General features: G+C 44.2%; 1 protein-coding gene across 5 annotated transcripts in view; it reads left to right on the forward strand.

Moving 5' to 3' along the window:
- Positions 1 to 20,424, forward strand: part of ORC3 (origin recognition complex subunit 3) — an 876,882-nt gene that overhangs the window by 807,720 nt on the left and 48,738 nt on the right. For all 5 annotated transcript variants that reach the window (XM_069606386.1, XM_069606387.1, XM_069606390.1 and 2 more), the window contains one exon: positions 12,472 to 12,551. In XM_069606386.1, the coding sequence (XP_069462487.1) occupies positions 12,472 to 12,551 (80 nt within the window). The remainder of the gene's footprint in view (positions 1 to 12,471; positions 12,552 to 20,424) is intronic.

Genomic DNA, 20,424 nt, shown 5'->3' on the forward strand with positions numbered 1-20,424 from the left:
GTTTACATATGGACGGTGCCTTGCTATACTATAGAGGGGTCCTTTTTAATCCCCTCTAAGTGTTATCATTACAGATATCACACACAGAAGTTCAGAAATGTTTCCAATTTCTGCTCAGACGTGCATAAGACTGAAGTGCACGGTAGGTGTCCCATTGTGGGGTATGAAAGGAATAATGAAGCAGAGATGCTTCGGATAAATGTAACCTGGATAAGACCCTTTTTAACACTGGATTTATATCGGTCTGTTGTCCTAGATTCTTGACCACAGGATACCTCATTCAAAGAGTTAGCAACATCATCTTATGCCCTGAGAAGGGCCGATGTAATAGGAGCTCCATCAAACTGCTAAATAGGCGGAAACACAGTTGTGTCGACCACTTATTGAAATGGCAGGGTTTAACAAAAACACTGCATAATTGGCTGACTAATGAGGCAATAGTATTCAGAAGGCCCCAAAAGAGTGATTTTTTTTCCCACAAATACACAAGTAATTTTTTGTGTTTTCCATAGTTTTGATTATGTATATGTAATGCACTATATCTGCTTTCCTATGGAACACTGATCAATGTATTATGCTATTTTGTGATTTTACACGTGTCTGTATACATGTGATATATGGAATGAAAAAAAGTTGGTCACTCTTTACCTGGGCTCGCCCTGATTCTTTGTGCGCACATATAGATACACTAAGGAGTGGCAGCACATCATGTGAGATGCCTGGGCCTTAGTTTTTATTTCCTCAGGGTTACTGCCTTTATTCTTCCACCACCACCTAGACCACCCAACATCTTGTCCTTTCCGCATCATTGAGAGCCCCGTGCTGCAAGAGGCACATGAGCTCTTGGCTTGGACATCAATAGAACTTGTACCCAACCCGAATAGGGAAAAGTATTGTTACACCCTTTATTTCCTGGTGCTGCATGGGAGTGGGGGGCCTTCAGTTCATCTTGAATCTGAGGCTTTTAAATGTGCACCTGTGCAAGGAAATATTTAAGATGGTCACCCTCCAGCTTTGAGATTCGTTGGTGTCACTGGACCTTCAGAGACCCTTGTGTTTAGCAATCGAAAGCAAAAAACGTAGATGAGGTATGTGGTTGGGAACATACATTTCCAGTTCTCAGTCTGGTCCTTTGCCTTTCCTCTGCTTCCAGGCATTTTACAAAGCTGTTGGATGTGGTGGTGGCACGTCTCAGTAAGGAATGGCATAACTTTTTTTCCTAAATTAGCAATCGGCTTATTCGAACCTGCACCTTTCATAACGGCCCACCTGTACCACACTTTACATATCTACACAGCGTGGACTTCTCCATCAATTTCCAGTCTATACCACTGCCCTCCAATCAGGCAGATTCGAAAGGGCAGATCTTGGTACACGCTGGAGCAGGGCCTTCTCTCCCAGGGATTGTGTGGCAAACATCTGTCGGTTGGTACAAGTTTTCCATCCCAGAGCTTCTGTTTTGTGTCTTCTGTGTCTCATGGCTGCTCTCTCGGTCCTTCTGTGTCTCATGGATGCTCTCTCGGTCTTCCTTTGTAACACTGAGATAGCAGCCAGTTATCCGTTCTGAAAGCCCTGTTGGGCGAGAGAAGGGAACTGCAGAGGTTGGCTAGATCCAACTGCCTAGGCCTTTCTTGCACTCTAAAACATATGCTACTTGTAGGTGTAGATGGACTTGGTGGAAGGCCTCCTAGCAGAAAGACAAATATGCAGGATATCGTCAGACGGATCCCACTCCTTATACCTCAGCATCCAAGTATGAAGGTTGAGGCTGTCCAGGCTGGGATAGGGAGCCCTGCCTTCTGAATGGGAGAGCAGATCCACCCTCGCCAGGATATAACAAGGAGGACAGTTGGACATGTCCAAAAGCTCCTGGTATGCGATCATTGCACCAGTGTTTCATAATCCAGAACATTCTCCCTGTGCAACACCCACTCCAAGGTAATTAGAATTCAGTTAGAAGATGTACTCTATTTAACCATTTAACATAGGCAATATTGATTTTGAGGGTTGCATGTAGATCTAAATGTAGTATCAAGAAGCAAATAACGTATGTGAATAAACATTGCATTGATAGCCAAAATAACATATGTCAACAGACTAGGAAATGGCTCTGCATTACTCAGATGTAGTCTAGTCACACAAAAAATAGACCAGGGAAGAAGTGAGCACGGCAAACTGGTCTACTTTTTCCCCAAGGTTTCTGTCATTTAAATCACTTGCAAAGAAAAGAATTGTACAGTAGACCTGCTGTCTACTGGATGAAGGTGTTGTCACCAGTGGCAAGTCATGCCTGACAAATCTAATTGAATTATTTGACAGGGTGATCAGGGAGTTAACTCCAGGAAAGGGTAATGGTTGTGTAAAGCCTTATAAACTGCTGCACGCACAGAAGATTCATAAATGGCAGAGACTGGATGCCAGCTAGGGTCCTGCAGTAAGCGTTAACATTCGGTATTGTCAAAGTGGTATCTTATCCTTTATGAGAGGAATTGATTTTAGTTCTGCAGTGACAATGGCCTTTCAGTGTTGCAGTGGTGAAGCCCTGTATTAGATTTGCAGTATGTCACCTTGCAGACTTGCAGTGGTGGTGTCCTTTGTGACGTGCATTTGTGGCTGTCCAAAATTTCAGTGGCGGTGTCCTGAGCGATGTGCACTAATTGCAGTGAGTGTCGTCTTCCAGCTTTGCAGGGTTAGTGGCCTTTCTTGTATGAGGTGTGCTACATCTACATCTGTTACAATCTACTTTCAATATTGGTGGGCTGGTACTTTTCAGTATTTAATTGAAGGTGTTAAATGTTAACCGCAATTTGATATCATGCAGGGAGGGTCACCTTCAAGGGATAGTTTCCATTGAGAGTTGCCCTTGTTTTATCCCTGCAGTGAAGGTCGCCTTTTCGTATTACAGCTGTGTTTCCCGAAGTGAGGTCCATTTGTTTCAACTTGTGGTGTGTGAGCCTGTGCATCCTTTAAAATGTTTTTGGGCAAATGACAGGTGCCTCCTATTTTGATGGCACGGAGCTCCTTGAATTGCTGGCATTTGATTCCCACTAGTTGAGTATTTTGTTGGGAATTGTAAATACACACAAGAGCACAAAGTTCAGATTTTGCCTACATTTCTAATGCACATACACAACATTTTTGAGCATCCGGCACCGTTTGACTTTGTTATTGAAAAATAATTCCACAATACGTTCTGCAGTTACTGTGCACCCTGTTTAAGTGTGATGTCCCATCGGACGTAAGATGAAGGTTGATGTTGGTCCGGCCTAATTTCCAGCACATAGCAAGTGGGAAAATATTGTAGCATGCGCCAAACCTTTATGGCCCTATTTTATCTAGATTGCAGGATGCAAATAGTAAACTTGGTCAAATCTTTGCTTAAAGATAATCAGTTGGAAAACGACTTTGCACATTAGGGCAATCTGAGCCCACCCAACTTCACCCATGATGAGATCACCTGTCCTATTAATGTGTACAAATATTAGATCAGGGAACTGGCAGACCGAAGTAGGGATACTGGGAATGCATAACGGCCCTGTTGATAGTTGGGAAATTCAACATAGGAACACTAAAACAAACATGTGTTGTATTGTCTGATGCATACGCAGACCTCTTGTTTATAGAACATTATTCTTGGCCCTAATATCAAGTATTCAACTTGCCGCAGGTCTCATATAAACGTTAGCATGGATGAGTCCAGTTTCTTACTCTCAATAGGAGGATGTCGCCCTAGTGGGGCCACCGGCCTCCCTGTAGTGGTCACATATCTGGCTCTCTTTCCCTTGCTTCCCCCTACTAGCTTTACAGATTTTACTCTGGGTCTCTCCCAAATTGTTTCGTTGTGCCACTCAATTACATGGGTTCCAGGCATTGCTGAGCACTTTGTGGGATCGCTGTGTACCTTTATTCAGGTGCGGCCGTCCTTCCTCCTCGACCTCGGTGGGGATTCCAGGGCTGTTTGTCTCCCAAACCTTGCCTCTTCAGTGCCCCGTTCCGCACGCTTCCCCTGTTTTGGCTCAGCCCTTCCCTCCTTCGCTGCCTCAGTGCTAGGGCGTACATGGGGAGTTTCTCGTGCAATGCTGAAGCGAGCATCCCAGGGATGTTCTTTTTGTGGAATCCCTTGCCTCTGTGGCTGGCTCATACCTCTGTCAGCAATTCTTCTGCCTCCTTGCTGTTTGTACTTTGATGCGTGGTCCACCTCTGTTTTGTAATTATTCTGTTTTTCCCTTGCCACTGCATTCTGGCCCCAATTTGTTGTTCCGCATACTCTAGCGGTCCCTTTTTTTGTAGTTGGACCATTTCATATATTTATGGGAGTAACTATGTTCCATGTGTTGTATCCAGGACTTGGTTAAGGTTTCAGATTAGGGTAACTGAGGGTCTGTAACTAAGCTACCATTTGTAGCCCATTCCAAACCTCTGCTATGCAAGTTCCTAAACTGTCTGGTGGGGTCAGTTGCTGCCGCTCCACTAACTAGAAAGATGTGCAAGGTGCTCATCTCAGTAAACCGCTTGTACTTACCTTCTTGCAGTTGCATAGTGATCCTGGTGTTAAATGCAAATTGTATTTTTAGGACCTGCGCCCTGAAGAGGGGGTAAGCCTTTTTGTGGCGGTGTGCAGTATACCAATTAATAAACGCAAAATTTGTTTTTGTTGCAGATTTTGTCATTGGTAGTTAATCTATTGCCATTATATAGTACTCTTACCAACAGCGTTAGACGAGCTTTGCAAAAACAGTGCAATCGGCGTTGAGACCACATTGGAAACCTACACCATGAATTTAAGATAATCCTGCCTAAAAGATCCATGGCAGATGTCACAGATGGCAAATGAATCACTCAGCTTCTCAGAGGTTGTTCAAGGGTTTTTATTGAAGAATCAATGGGCCTTAGGGACATCCCTCTCTCGTCTCCAAGTGCCTCTTCCCTAGCCCAGACGTCCTTGTCGCCAGGTTAGTATATACAGATTGTTTCACACTCGGTATTCTAAATAAGATATGATGTGTCGCCAAAAGGCCCTGGGCCTTATCTCTCTAATCTCCCTGCTGTAGTCACTAACGTCCCATACTCTAACGAGTGGTTAGTGATAGGGAATAGTGCCTTCCATATACTCTGCTTCATTTGGGAATTTGTATTCACCCTCACTCGTTCCTCTACCTAGTCTCTTCCTGTTTTTCTCTTTCAACTTCACTCGCCTCTTTTCTCCCCTCTTCCCATTTCCTGTCCCTTAAACCTTTCTCACTCCTTCGCGTTCACACCGTCACCCTCCTACTCCCTCCTCCACTCCACTATTCCCTCCTCCCAACGGCTACTCTTCCCTCCCAACTTCTAATATAACTTTGACACCACTCACTTCACATTCACTCCTTTCACTATCTATCCTACCAATACGTGCCACACTAACATATACACTCGCAGTACAGTACCACTTGCACTCACAACTCAATACCTTGCGTTCTCCAGAAATTAGCTTCACAATGTGCTGCTCCTTCCATTCTCTTTCTGGCCGCTTGGTCCACCACCTCCACCTCTTCTGCCCTCACCAAAACAACCGAGGCTTCCTACTTCCTGTAGTGCCCTTATATCCTCCTCCCCCTTGCTGGATTGAGGCTCTGGCCCTGTCCTTCCCTCCCCTCCCCAAACGATGTAGAAGTAGTATATGTTACAAGTAAGGTGATATGCCCCACTCACTTCCTTCTCAGAACTGCAGTGGTGGCCTCGAATAGTGAATTTTCGGGTTTGTGTTATGGGGCTTTATTTCTGTGGCCCCGCAGGTAAATCCTGGTGTGGGGAGGATTTCAGTCCCCTTAGATTCTAAGACCTGGTGTTCTAGGGTGCAGAGTATCAGCGGTGGTGTGTCTCTGCCAGCTCAGTAGGGTGTTGCGCAACTCTTCTGGGTGCCGCAGGATGTTAATTTGGGCTGTGTGCTCTCCCCCCATTCGGCATGGTATTCCAGTAACCTGGATTGCACTTCAGGGAGTCTCGCTCTCTGCAGCTCTTCCTTCAAAACAAACACAAAGAATCTGGTGAGCGTTTGTTGCAAGTGGCATGGTGTGAGACATTGTGGACTGCACAGAAATAAACTGGCACAAAGGGGGGTAAGGACTTGGGGCCCCTCTAATGCCACCGACTAACTTAGGGGAAGGCTGGCTCAGGACCTCCTGGTAGGCTTCCCGTACCCGGCTGAGATGGGTTCCCTTCCTCTATTGACAATGCTATGGTACTGGCCTTGTCACACAAAAGATGGGTCTTTTAGCAGGATTTCAATAATGTCACACTAGGAGAAGGACAGTTTTGGGGGTAGGAGAGCCTTTCAAAATGTATAGTCTAGATCAGTGAATGTTTAAATCCTGATGTGTGGTGTTAGTGGAGTCCAGAGTTATGCAAGTGATGCAGAACAAGGAGCATGGGTACCCAGGTCCTTAGCAGTAGGATTTGTAAGATACTGTAGAGTATGTGGATGAAAAGCCGTGAGGACATTAAATATTCAATTGAAGGTTAAAAACATCTAGTCGGTTCAAACCAGGTGTGAAGAATCCTGTGGATCCCTCACTAAAACCCTGCCTAAAGTCTCCTCCCAGGTGGCCAGTAGAGGGCAGACGCTCCCTGATCCCAACCCTGGGCGTGGTGTACTGCGGGAGGATCACCTGGGTGGGGACAGGGCCCATGGCAGTGAAGAGATTCTGTGGCATGAGACGTGTTATTTTTCCTCTGAAGGGAATATTCTTACCACTATGCCAGAAGAGTTTGTTTTATTGCCATTTTAACCGCTCTCAAACTCCTGCTAAAACTAAGATAGTAACTCCCAAAGAAAGAATCTTTGATATCCCTAGAATCAAATGCCCTCCTCAATATCACTCCAAGGAATAGTGGAAGTGTTGCCTTCTTGCCCACATGTTCCTCTAATAGAATTAAAACATATAGCCCCCCAGTTAGAAATATTAAGGGTATTAAATCTACCCATAAAAAGTTACAAGAAGTGGAAAAACCTAACTTTGATAAAGGGAACTACATGTCCAAGGATCCCATAGAGACTGAGACAACGAAGAAGAGGGCTGAGGAGGCATGTCGAAGTAGAGGAGAGGCAATCGGGCCTAACAGCCTTTGCCAGGGTCAGGCAATTAAGAGTAATGTCCTGCACCTGAAATCAATTGCCCCACCGAAGAGGCATAAAAGGCTGCAGCAGGAGGAAGGAGCTGGGAGAGCACCTGTAGCAGGAGCTGGAAGGCTACCATTAGCAGTAGTAGAAGGAGAAGAGCACGAGGCTGGCAGTTCATGAGGAAGTGTGATCACTTAAGAGATGATGGGATGCTGAGAGAGCAGATTTCACCTGCAAGTTCTGAGAAGGTCCTGTGTTCACAAACCCTGCCTTGCCGTGGCTGCACTGAGAGAGAGACGTGTGGAAAGTGAAGGTCTTCCCAGGTGCGCCTAGTGGCTGTAATTGCCGAGCCGTGACCGTGCTGAAGACCGAGGCCTGTGGCAAGAAGCAAGCCGAGGGACAGAAGAGTGCAAGAGACTCCAAGTTGGCATGGCCGGACCGGTGGCAGCCGTGCTGCAGAGGGTCCCAAGGGTGCCTAAATCCTTCGAAGGAGAAGTCGGGCAGTTGAAGCAGCCCGCAACTGCAGTGTTCCTAGAGCCGGTGAGTGAAGCTTAGCGTTCAGGTTCACTCATAAACCTTAGCCGGTAAATGTTACCAGCTCTAAAGTGGCTTGCGTTAGAGTACAAGCGAGTATAGACTGTTTGATGTTGTGAAAGCTATCCTTTATAATGGAAGTGTGTCACGCTAACTTCTAGTAAAAGTGATGGTGCTCGCGTGTGAAGAAACACCTTGCATTTCCCATTGTTGAACTTTTAAAAGTTACTGGAGTGGTCGCGTATCTCCAATAAAGGGGGAGAAAGCTTTATAAAACACTCCGAACACTGACTTTCACATTTGTTACAAGATATTACGGCATCAAAGGAAGGTCGCGTGTCACCAATTGTGTGCCAATTGTGATTCCCGACCGGAGCAGATAATGTCTGTGTTAATCCATGAGAATACAGACACTTAAGGTTGAAGATCTACCTCAAAGAGTGGTTGCGTATGCCTAAAATAGTTTTTCCTTTTGAAGACAGAACCTTGTAACCCTAAGAACGAATATTCTTTAAATGCAGAAGTTGTAAATCAATCCACCTAGCTGGCCAAGTTGTTAAAGGTCCAGTGTCCTCTGATACAAGTGAGACATTGTGATATGAAGTTGGAAGTGTGGCAATACAGCTTCAAGGTAGCTACTGGAATCAAGAAGGTGTGTACAAAACTGGAGAAGGGTGCTGGGTGCTTTAAGAAGACTGACCAAATAACCTGCGATGCCAAGACTGTTGAAGTTGGGAGAGGGTCAGTCTGAAAGCAGAAACAGGTTATCCTTGTGGCAGTAAGGCAGACTGGAAGAGGCAAAGAGGTTGCCCTTTTCTTGGAGCATAGGGAAGAAGAGCGCCTTGCCTACCTATAGAGGTCAAAGTGTCTTGTCTTTAAAATGCCTAACCATTCTAACATATAAAGTTGAACTAACGGAACCGTGGTTGTGTGTAATAATACTATTAGTAGATGTCACATTGAAGTTAGTTGAAGTTGTGGCATACTGTGGAACCAAGCAGTCTGGTTTCCACAGTAGCAGTAGTAGAAGGGTAGTTGATAGAAGAAGTGGCTAATACGAGTGTAAATAGAGGGGTGCAATGGGACTTGTTTTTGTCCGAATGGGAGCAATTTCAGCTACAGTTTGCACCAATGAGCGACACTCCTATCTATACATGGGACAGATGCTTGTACAAGTCACAGATTGTTTTTATGTATATGTCCACCTTGTTAAAAGCAAACTGTGAATCTTGCCAACTTTTTGATCCAAAATTGGGAGATCTCGTACTAAATTTTGCTTTTGACTACTGAATGGATAACATATACCCTGCTAGGTTGGGTCAGTTAAAACGGAACTGGCTTCCTTTTGCGGATTACCTGATTATTTTTTTGATTGTACGCCCATTTGCCTACAGCGGTAATTAGACATCTTTCTACAATACAAAAAGAGGTCTGGGAGCCCCTCTATCGAGAACGAACACTGCCAACCAACTGCAACCCCAGACGCGTGTTTCGGCCTAATCGGGCCTTATCAGTGAGGTGAAGCTGTGCCTCTCTAAGCACAGTGAGCAAGGGGTCCATGTCTGGATAACCTGTGTAATTTAGGTGAAACCCCAAGTTCCTAAACATAAAAAAGAGGTCTGGGAGCCCCTCCTGCCGAGAACGAACACAGCCAAATAACCTGTTCTTGGGAAGGTGCCCACTCGGGAGGGTCTGCAAGCATGTTTTAGCTCACTACCTTTCACAGAGGAGAAATATCTGTGTTTGTAGACCCTCCCGAGTGGGAACCTACCCAGAGAACAGATTATTTGGCCGCATTCGTATGCAGTAAAGAAAAATCTCCATGCCAATGGCTCTAAATCAAACATTTTTATATTCTCCCGGAGTATCAAACCTAAGGTTATGAGGTGGGTTCTGGGAGATAGGTTTGAGCAGGTACTCTCTGTGAGATATTTGGGATACAGTTTGTTAAATTCTTCCTCCATAGCTATGTGGCAAGTGTCTTTGAGGGCCAAGCTCACTGCTCTCGTCTCACATATGAAACAGCTACTTTCTAGAGTTTGTAAATTCGCCATTCTTCCAGCTCTACATTACTACCCTATTACAATTGTGTCTGTTTTACTTTATGGGCTTGATGTGTCCCTGTTGGACTTGGGTAGCTATTTGAATATTCTACAGGGGCATTTATGGAAAGAAGTTTTTGACCCTTGCAATGGCTATTCTGAATGCAGTTATTTGCCATGAATTGGCTCATACATCCCTACAAGCACGATACATGTGGAGACAACTGCTTAATTATGCTAAGTTTTTTAGGCATGGTGTAAATTCACTCTATTGTGATTTTAGCAAAATGGCTGAGGAACAAATGTTACAATCTGTAATTATGTATACAAGTAGGATGCATGAGTTGATTTCCTCCATTGGTTCATCTGAGGAGGAACTTCTTAATCGACCTGTAGGAGCAAAATCTAAACTCTTTAGGCAAGATTGGCTTTTGACATTGGATGCTGTTAAGACATACGGCCTCATCACGAGTTGGGCGGTAGTCCTTAAATGCGGCAGTAACTCTATTCCCCCTGCATTTAAGGATCAGCTCAAACATGAGTCTGACAGCATTTACCCCAAGCTTGGGTTAAATGCTCCAGAAAAATGCCAATTTTCGGGAGCTATTAGTCAGCGCTAATTGCGCCGAAAATGCCCCATTGGGTCAAGTGGACGGAATGGGGAATACCTATTACCGCCCAACCCTTGATCCAGCGCTAATAAACAGTTGTGATGAGGCCCATATTCTTCCTACAATGAGTATGGTAAATTCTTGAGGAAAAAAAATCACATTTGCACTGATTTGATTTGCTTTTTTTGTGTGAAAATTCGATCTCTTTATGTGCGTTTCAAACTTAATCAGCTTCCTACTAGAGAACGGACCGAACATTGTGGTTCGCTTGAATCAACAAGCTCTAACTTGAACTGTCTCTTTTTGTAATTCTCCTGATTGTGTCGAAACTTTGCGACATTGGGTCATGGAATGTCCTTGTCTTTGCCAGAAGAGAAATGGGTATTACAAATATTCTCAGTGTTTTGATACAGTTAATTCCAGGGAATTATTGTGGGCTAGACTCATGAGGAAGGAATGTGTCTTTGATTTCTCAATTTTTTTAATGATGTTTTACGTTGTTTAGATTGAATGTATGCATAAACTTAAACTTTTATTCCCCTTCATGTAAAAAATTGTAGTATGATGTATTTTATATATTTATTCTATTACTCGTGTAAGGCTTACTGTAAACCAAATCACAATAATGGCTTATCTATTTTCTGAACTGTGGCAAAGCAATCTTGAAAGGAAAACATCCAGGATTAGCATTGGTGCTATTTTCTTGGCTGGAATTGGGGACGGATCTTTTCAATTTAAAGCTGAAGAACTGTTACCAGTAGATTATTTTTGTTCGGTGAACTTTTGTTTCATTTGGAACTTGCAGGACCTGGTTCAAGACTGTATTCTTCTGTTTAACATTTGGAGAAATTGACTTTGAACAATCCTGGGGAAGGGATTTACCCAGGACAGGTGAAAGTCATCCAAATTGCTGGTTGTTTATCATTCATTCATTCATTTATGTTGTTGAACATTTATTTTAGATTCTTTGTTGTAATGTCAGGGCCAGTTTGTTTCGCTTAGGAGTGATCCCCTTAGCTCCTAGACCAAGTAGGGAACGCCCTGATAGAGTAGACTTAGCAAGGATGTATTTACATCTTTTTCTTTTAATAAAATGTTTAATTCTGAGAAAACCACAAGAGGTTTTCTACCTTGGATTACTGACCCATCACACAAGTTAGCGATACGGTACAACAAAGAGAATCGGTGTAAATTGGGATTGATTGCAAAGGTAGCAAACTCTTAAATAGAGACAGGAGGGAACAATAATCGAATAGGATACAACCAGTGTTGGCAGAAGTAGTCTTAAAGATGAGATGGGAATAACACAACTTTTGTGTATTGTACTGTGCATGCAGGTTGCTGAAGCATTAAAAGTAGGATGCACCTCTATTCCGTGTAGCAGGTCTATAAGTAATAACACTATCGGCCTGAAGAGGGGCAGTTGATGGAAAGAACCAGACCACATTTTCAGAGGCATCCAGACAAAAGAAATGTATAGATTATCCATCCCCAAATACCTCCACAACTGAAGATGGACGTGCAGCATGTCTAGACATCCCTTCTGAGGTGAAAGAAAGAGGAAAATCAATGATTGGTGAATTACCTGCTTTAAAAAAAATTGAATGAAAGCCTTGTGAGAGGAGAAAATCAGCCGACGGTCTGATGCAAGTGGAAAACATAAGAGAACCAAGAGCTGCAGCTTGTGGAGCACCATGGCTGGAGATGACTATGTAGCCTTCTGTTTGACGGAGATGATGTGAGGCAACAGATACCATTTGAGCCATTTCAGAACTAGAAATAGATAGTGAGGAAATAAGCATAGTAGGATAACTGAAAGGGCAGACAAATCTGACAGGACAAGAATAGAACAAAGCCTAGCAAACAACGTTTGAGTTTCAATCTCCAACTAAGATGCAGTTTTGTTAATCTCCTATAATTGTACATGTGATATCATGGATGTTTTGAAGCCCTTTCAAAGGGTTTTTGTAACCATATAAACCAGAGAGCATTTTTCCAATGCTTTATATAAAGTTGTTTTTCTATGTCGGTCTTATGAATGCCACACTTGCCAGAGACAGAAAACGTTTTGTTTTCCATTTACCCTGTACTGTATGCCGACACTTAGATTGATACAAATGCAGGAAGAGACTTATCCCAAAGAGTGGTTTATTAATGATCTGCCCCTTGAATTCTGTCTTTGTAGGCCTTTGCAACAGTGGTGTGTGCCGCCGACGGAAAAGAACATGAGTTTGAACCTCTCGAGCAAGTGGATGAAATTATTCAGTATCCTTTTTATTTTGCCTTTTTCTAATAAGACTTTGTTTTAGCATTTATATTACTTGAAATTTGACAAAGGGACAAAAAAGGAAAGAACCATAGGAGCAGCTAAAATTCTATCATACAAGAATAACAAATACGCTCAAAATGTAGCACTCAACTGAAGAGCTACTCCTGATTTGACACTAAAGGAAATATTTTGTGATGCAGTGAACACAGTGTTTTCCATTACTTTCTAATTCCCTCTTTGTCCCTCCTGTCGGCTCTTTCAAATCCCTCTTGCTTTAGTCGATTTGCCTTCCAAAATGCCAAAGAATTATTTGCCCTCTTCTCAGACAACTCTCTTGTTCTCTTCTATCTCATCAAAGCCTGGATGTCTGGCCTTTGCTACTCCACCATCATTACTATAACACTGACTTAGTGCAAATGCTTATGTAAGAATAGATGGTCTTTATGTAGTGGTGGGAGTGTCCATGCTTTTCAAAAAATACTACACGTCCTCTCTTCCCAATATGCAGGCTTCTGCATTCAGTGAAGCCCTCTTGCAGTATCTCTTCTTTGACTCTCGCATTAGACAAATTGCGGTCACCTGCACCCTCATTGGCAATGCTTCCTCATTCAACAGTGTCTTCTTTGAATGACTCGCTCCACCCCCTTATTATGAAGGGGACTGAAACATGAAGGTCAATCAACCCTGTGTTCCTCTTAATTCCTTTCTCACCAATCCTGAAACCCTACAGACCTGATTGCAAACCCCACACTCTTGGCCTTTTTCACACCCTTTCGAAACATATATTTGTATTGGTTTTAGATAAAAGATATCGCACATGCATTGTAAAAGATTCAAAATACACATTTATTATTTTGGGAAACTGTCAATCACCATTGGCATCAGAATGCAACAGTTTAGGAAGTCCATTTTAGGCAGGCCCATAGTAAATTCACTTTGGCTCCTCTTTCCTTCTAATCAGGAGATGCATGTGATAAATCCTTGACCCTCAATCCTTTTCTGATTCATTAGACACCCGTTGTTCTCTCGATCCACCCCATCTTCCCAGGTTTGGCTGGGCCCCCACAACATTTTATACATATTTTTCATGCACCATGATCTTATCAACACCGTGTTTCTATATTGAGATTATCTAAGGGTCGCCTCTCCCCACCAAATTGCAAAGTTTCTTTTGTGCGGGCACCTAATAGTATTTAAAAGGACTTTGATACAGCAGAATGTTTCCTCCTCGGATGGTCTCCTTACTCTCCCATTTGGCAAGACCCATTCATTTTGTCTGCATAGACCATCATGCTATACCCATCTCCATGGGCATCCCTTGTTAACCCTTCCTTCTTTCTCCCAAATGCATAATAAGCCTGCCAGAGTGTGGAAGTTAGCAACTTTCCCTTCCGTCTAGGCGCAGTTTTATTATTTGAACCCTTGCATGTCATATGTCATCCATTCTCAAGTTAATTCCAGAGTGCGGCTGACACAATACCTAATGTCCTTTATATTCTCTCCTCAGGCGCATTATGCTCACGCAAGAACAATTGTTTTTGATCATGGTCGGCTTTTCAGTAAATAAGCTGGATGTGGCACCTCAAGAGACGTTTGTACTTTTCTCGGTCTTCGATGATGTCTGTATGCGGTTGATCTGACCTTAATGTCCTGTCTCAGTGCCGCTGCTCTCAGCATCACCGTTTTGTCATGGATAGCCTCCTTGCTCTTGAACAGATTTCGAGAGCTTCATCCCTATTTAATGTCCAGACCTTTCTTGTGAGGACCCTCAAAGCTTTTCCCTCCGCTTTAAGATGTATATTATTTGCCTTGTCTCGCTGATTGCGTCCTTCAGTTTCACCTTATACTCCTTCACGGATGCAACCAAATTTGGAATATGCTGCTTTAAAGATAGCCCTGCTCTCGCTTTTCCCAGTAAAAGCAGTTGTGAGTTTTGCCATTAAAAGAGGGGCTGTGGGGGCTGTTTGCCCTAAATATCAGTCTACCTAGCTTCTCTTCCACCTTTTTGCCTTAACATATTTCTTGCACTTTGGAAAGAGCATGGTGCCTTTCTCTGCATTGTATTGCTTTATAAACAGCTAAATGGTTGCTTTTTGAATTATCATCCATTTTGAAGACATTACATTTTCCCATAAATGTTTTTAAAAAATGAGACATAGGGCCTCATTACGACCCAGGCGGAGGACCATGGTGCTATTAGCACCATAGTCCATGCTGGTGTCCGCCATGGCGGAATGGGGAATTACCACCCCATTCCGAGTTTGGCGGGGCGGTAATTCCCCATGCCGCCATAGCCCTTCCCCCATTCCCATTTTTGCCCCATATGGCTCAATGGGAATGGGGAAGGCGCTAAGTACGGTGCCGCAAATTGCGGCACCGTACTTGGCACCAAGGTCCCTTTGCGGGTCCCTAGTTTAACGGCTGGTAACACCAGCTGTTAAGGTCGGGTCCCGCAAAGGGACCTCGTAATTAGGCGCTAATAGGTTAACGGCGCCGCAGCCTTTTACGGCGCTGTTAACCCATTAGCGCCTGGGTTGTAATGAGGCCCATAGATGCATTGTTTGTTAACAGCATAATTTCTAAAAACCTACCCCAATCCCAGAATGGATTCCACAATATTGTGCTCCTATAATAATCTCGGCAGAAAAGACCACAGACCAATCTTCAAACACCTGCTCCCGTTAGAAGAAATGGCCTGAAACACCCCCATCAACCTGCACGCTCTGAATGTCGAACAGATTAGAACTGTAAACATCCTAGCTCTGTCGCAAACAAATCAAAAATAGCCGACACGCGATTTGAATACGTTATCAGGAGCCTTGCAAAGAGAATAGAGGAAACTTGAATAGAAATTGAGAAAACCAAACACATTCCTCAAGGACCAAGTCTGCACAATCCACTGTATCACCTGAAAATAAGAGCCGAAGGAACGCTTTACTAATCGAATCTGAGGCCTGAACAAAATTAGAAACCACTTCCAAATCAATAGATGTGTCCTCAACCACTCAGGCAAGTAGAAATGGGAAACACTCCAAGAACTAGCTGACCTATTCGGCTCCTGTATTGGCAAGATCTAAAAAGCACCAATGTAATATGCCCTTTACTACATGGAAACCTGTACAGACGGTAACTATTACTTCCTCTGCTAAATTTCAGGTATTCATTTTTGCGTAGTCTGACGTTAGGGAAGTGGTACACAAACTGAAAGCCCAATCCATCCAATTCCTTCTCCAGCCTCCTTCCGTAAAGAGCAGATAGACACATTGGCACCCTGCATCGACCCGTGCCTGTAATGCATCACAGCACAATGGATTGACACACAGCTAGCAAAAGGAGGCAACCATCGCACCACTCCTAAAGAAATCAAATTCACCCCCACCTCCTCTAAATCCTGCCCACAAAATACCACAGACACTATGCTTCTAAATATGAGGAAGGACATTGGAGCACCAACCAACAGGGTATTCTGAAAGCATTAGACATATCAGCAGCCTATAATACCCTAGATCATTCCATTCTCCTTGACCTCTTTAACCTTTCTCTGGCCTTTATTCAAAGGGTATTTATAATGCCCCTATACACAATGTATTTCAAGGCGCAAATGGCCTATGAGGAAACCATCCTCTTCTAGATGGGAAAGTTCCCTCTTGGCACACCAGCCTAGTCAAATTGGCTACATTGTACTGCTAGCCCATCCACATTTGACTACGCAGTCAAGCAAGGCTCAGCCTTCTTGCCTTGGATGTTGAATGCTCACACACACCCCTCGCCAGTAGAGTGGAGAACATCACAAACTCATAAAAAAATCACTGCTGACAACACCAAAATAATTTCAAACATTATAGCGGGAATGTTATACCCGACTGCCTATACTAGCCTGAATTGCAAACAGCTTATGTTTAAAGGCGAGTTTCTGACAAGACCTCACCTTTTCAAAAGGCCACTAGCCCACCCCTAACTTTTTGATACCCACGGTTCCTGAAACCTCAAATAAAGAAACTGACTTGCAACACACGTTACCATCTCCACCTAATGAAAAAGATACATCTGCATAGAATCCATAAAATAAATTGGCACAAGCGCCTATCTTATTCAGACTAATCTATTTCAACATCCTTTACCTTGGTCTGGCAAAAAAAATAATCTGGCAAACCCATCTGGTACGGAACAAAGCAGCAAGACTGATCCTGGGTCTTAAACCATAAGACCACATATATGCGTTGCTGAATACCCTGCAGGGAGTTCCTATTGGAGATTGAATAAGCCTCAATATGTTCTGCCTGTAATATAGGGCATACTGGAAGAAAGGCGCAAAATGCACGACAGACTGCCTCAAACACTACAGTCCATCAGGAAATGTAATATTGCACTTACTGATGCAACTACAAGAAGTCCACACTAAGAAAAATAAAGTAGTTGACAAACTCCTACCTTTCCAAAGCCCACTGCTCTGGAATCAACTACCACAAGATATAAAAGTCTTGGAAGAATGTCTTTCGTTCACAAAGTGATTCAGACAGGTCTTACCTCAACAGCCTGGCGCACAACTCTAAAAAGAGCCTTGCTATTAATCTGTGCAGCAACAGCGATACCACATTGGCTGTCCACACCACTATTTGTTTCCCTTAAGCACTTTGGGGTTTCAGAAATGTTTGCCTGTGACTGACAGCTTTATCCCCTTCTTTGCCTCCTACCCCCACCTTTAACTGCTCCCACCCCATCCTCTCTGGTCAGTCCTTGCAACCAGAAATAAGTTGTATGTGCAGGTTTGATACATTAAAAGTTGCCAATAAAATAAGAAAAATAAATGTTCTTCTGCCTTTCCATCGCAATAAATGCACAATAAATGCACAAGTTCCAGCCTATGAACTTAAGATTTCAGGTCCCCTGATCCCAGAAAGTTTGCATTGTTACAAAAATTGCTTAGTATTAACAAAGTTCAGTAAAGGTATACGTTTTTAAAACTACAAGGGTTTTGATATACCTTTTTTCGTTAACACAAAAACAGACCAAAACAAAGGAGTATGTCCTTCAATTAGCTTAGTCAATTTATGGATTTACTGTAATTCCATATATCTTGCTGTTAGGAAATATTTCGCTTTCTATGGAGCCTTAAACAGATTTGCTTTTGTTTTTGAAGCTGTCCTGACATTTTACAGACAAGTGTAGCCCCTGGCTTTTTGTGATGGGGAAACTGATCAGTCCTTCAAAATATCAGTACTGGTAAAGTGTCATGATGCATACCCCCGGGCATCCAGACCACGTCCATCAGCCCCGGGAGCAGGCATCATGTTGCCTTGAGAAAACCCAGCAACCCCTGCTAGGGGCTGTCTGGGTTCAGTCCTGGCGCCATAGGCGCTAGGCTCATAAGTACAGACCATGCTGCAAGAAGATCCAAGCCCATGTGAGGCCTGGAAGGGACTACTTTACCTTAGGGACTATTTTGTTACTCTGGTGTGGTCGGGGAGGAATACCTACCTGGGACTACTTTGGAGGCTATTTAAACCACGCCCGAAGAGCAGCACACGCTTCGCGTTATTCTGCATCCAGCAGCGTAACGTTCACCGTGCCAGCAGCAGCATCCATCCTTTTGCCACGCCCGCCTCGAACCTGGAGCACCTAGAAAGAAGGAAAGAAGCAAAGGTTAGAACAAGAGTATTACCTGATTTCTTACCTGATCCCGGATTCATCGCATCTTCAAACCTGAGGAAAGACTTTGTTTTAAACGCGTCGCATCGCCAACAGCAACGCCGCGCCATACTCACCGTTCCACGCAGAATCTCTTCGTTCCGGCGCTGTCTCCATCTTTACATCGCCGAATTCCGGCACCTAAGGGGGACAAGAAACAACAAGGTGAGCAGAGAGAATAGACAGAGACAATCTCTTTAGCCGCCATATGCTTACCTGATTGTACAGTCGGAGGTATTATTCATCAGCAGGCCACCTCTTCTTATGCCGCACCTGTGAGAAAAGGAGAAAGCAGCAAGTTTAACCCTGGGCATTATTTACCGGACAGTGTTGGGTAACACAGACTTTTACCGGAGCGCTTTCAGTTGTCAATCTTCTTATTGGGTCAAAGCTGCAAGATAAGAGGAATTGGACAGGAGTGAATTCCAGACATTTTGAACTCTTACGAACTATATACTCCCGGCTCTTTGCCAGGACCTGTTGGAGTCAGGATTCGTCTACAACTCTTCCAATATCTTCAGGCCGGTGAAGTAACTGGTCATCAACGCGCCCCTGCGTACTTCGCAGGATGGAGGGCTCATCCTTCAAGAATATAAGGTGAGATTGCTGAGAGGGCACTTCACTGGTGATTGGAGAGGAGGACAGTGGGGGTGCTATCACTTGAATCCACAAGTGGCTAAATCCATCTCTCCACTTGTAGGAGAATATTTCTATGAGTCAAACAAACAAGAATTGGAGGGGGGATCCAGTCAGTCATCGCTGCACTACGCATCACGTGGGTGGAGGCCGCAGCAGTCCGGGTCCGACCGATGCCTCTGTAGGAGCCAGGTGAGCGTAACAAACTGTGTCCCTTTTATCTTTTTACTATTTTGAGTAACTTCTCTAACAGTGCACGCAGAATCTTACACTGCGGTGCATGCGATACATTTGTATCACCCTAGTCTTTTACACTGGGGATTTTTGGTTACTTTTATATGACTATGGACTAGCTCGTGGCAGCAATTACAGTTTGTACCATTTTTACACTCTTTTTAGTGTGAATATTTGCGTTTACTGCATCTGGCTACTAAACGTGGCTAGTGTCCTAAAATAGGCGTGGCACAAGATTTTCCTCTTGTCCTTTGGTCACATTGTTTATTGGCCTTCTTAGGTCAGGAAATCCCTAATGTGTTCATGCATTTGCCTGGGAACACTGCTGTTTTTCCCAGGCTAGTGCCTGCCATTTGTGTGTGGACACAGGAAGTGGGTGGGACTGTCTGGTCCCAGTCCACAAACTGTAGTGCCTGAAAGTCTAGTGTGTGTGCATGCATGAGTAAAACCACAGTGGTCCCTGATTGGGCCACTGCTGGCTGGCTGAATGAATGGTGCAGATCCTTACTATTGGAGGGCTGAGTTTGGTCACTCAACTGAATCTGAATTTAGAATAAGAGGAGTCCTGCAGCCATTCCAGCAGATCGGCAATGGAGCCAAGTATCCTGTGTGGCCGTGCATCTGTGCATCCGACTGAAGACGACTCCTGAAGAGGCCTAGCGACCTTTCCGGCAACTGTCCAGGTGAAGCCCTGCTGGATTACCTGATGCGAGAAGGTCCTCTTCGGTGCTTCGAACCTTGGACTTGTGGGACCAACCGGTTTCGAGTTAGTGCAGCTTTCAGCCTTTGGAATTGTCCCTGGACCACCCGGTGGACCGACCAGCTCTGAATTGGGATACCGCACCAGAAGCGTTGCCGCTCTGTGTCTTTGCCTGAACTTCGCTGGTCGCCAGCTCGTTCTAGGGGTCGTCTTCCCGCCAAGTTTCAGCTTCCCAGCATCGAGGAATACTGTCCTGGAAGGTCTTCTTCGATCACGACTGTTGAGATGCCTGATTTCACCGGTATGCAGTGACTGTTGCTGGAACCGGCTCCCCTCTGTCTGGAAGTGTCCTGAAGAGGCCTGCATCGATGCCTGCTGCAATTCTTCATTGGAAAAGGTTGCACTCAGCGCCTGAATCCAACCAGAATCTTCCTTGCACCCCCAGCTCCTGGGCACCTCCTACTGGATCCAATGGTTGGAAAACCTACCTCCGGTGACTCCCAGTCGACCTGCCAAGTCATTTGGCAAAATCACTGTAAGGGTGGGGAGTAATCGCAATAATTGCAGCCACCTGTGTCTCCTCTATAATAAACCTTAGAAAAAATGTTAGT

This window comes from Ambystoma mexicanum, chromosome 4p (genome assembly GCF_040938575.1).
Source record: "Ambystoma mexicanum isolate Mex_15411 chromosome 4p, UKY_AmexF1_1, whole genome shotgun sequence".
NCBI lineage: Eukaryota > Metazoa > Chordata > Amphibia > Caudata > Ambystomatidae > Ambystoma > Ambystoma mexicanum.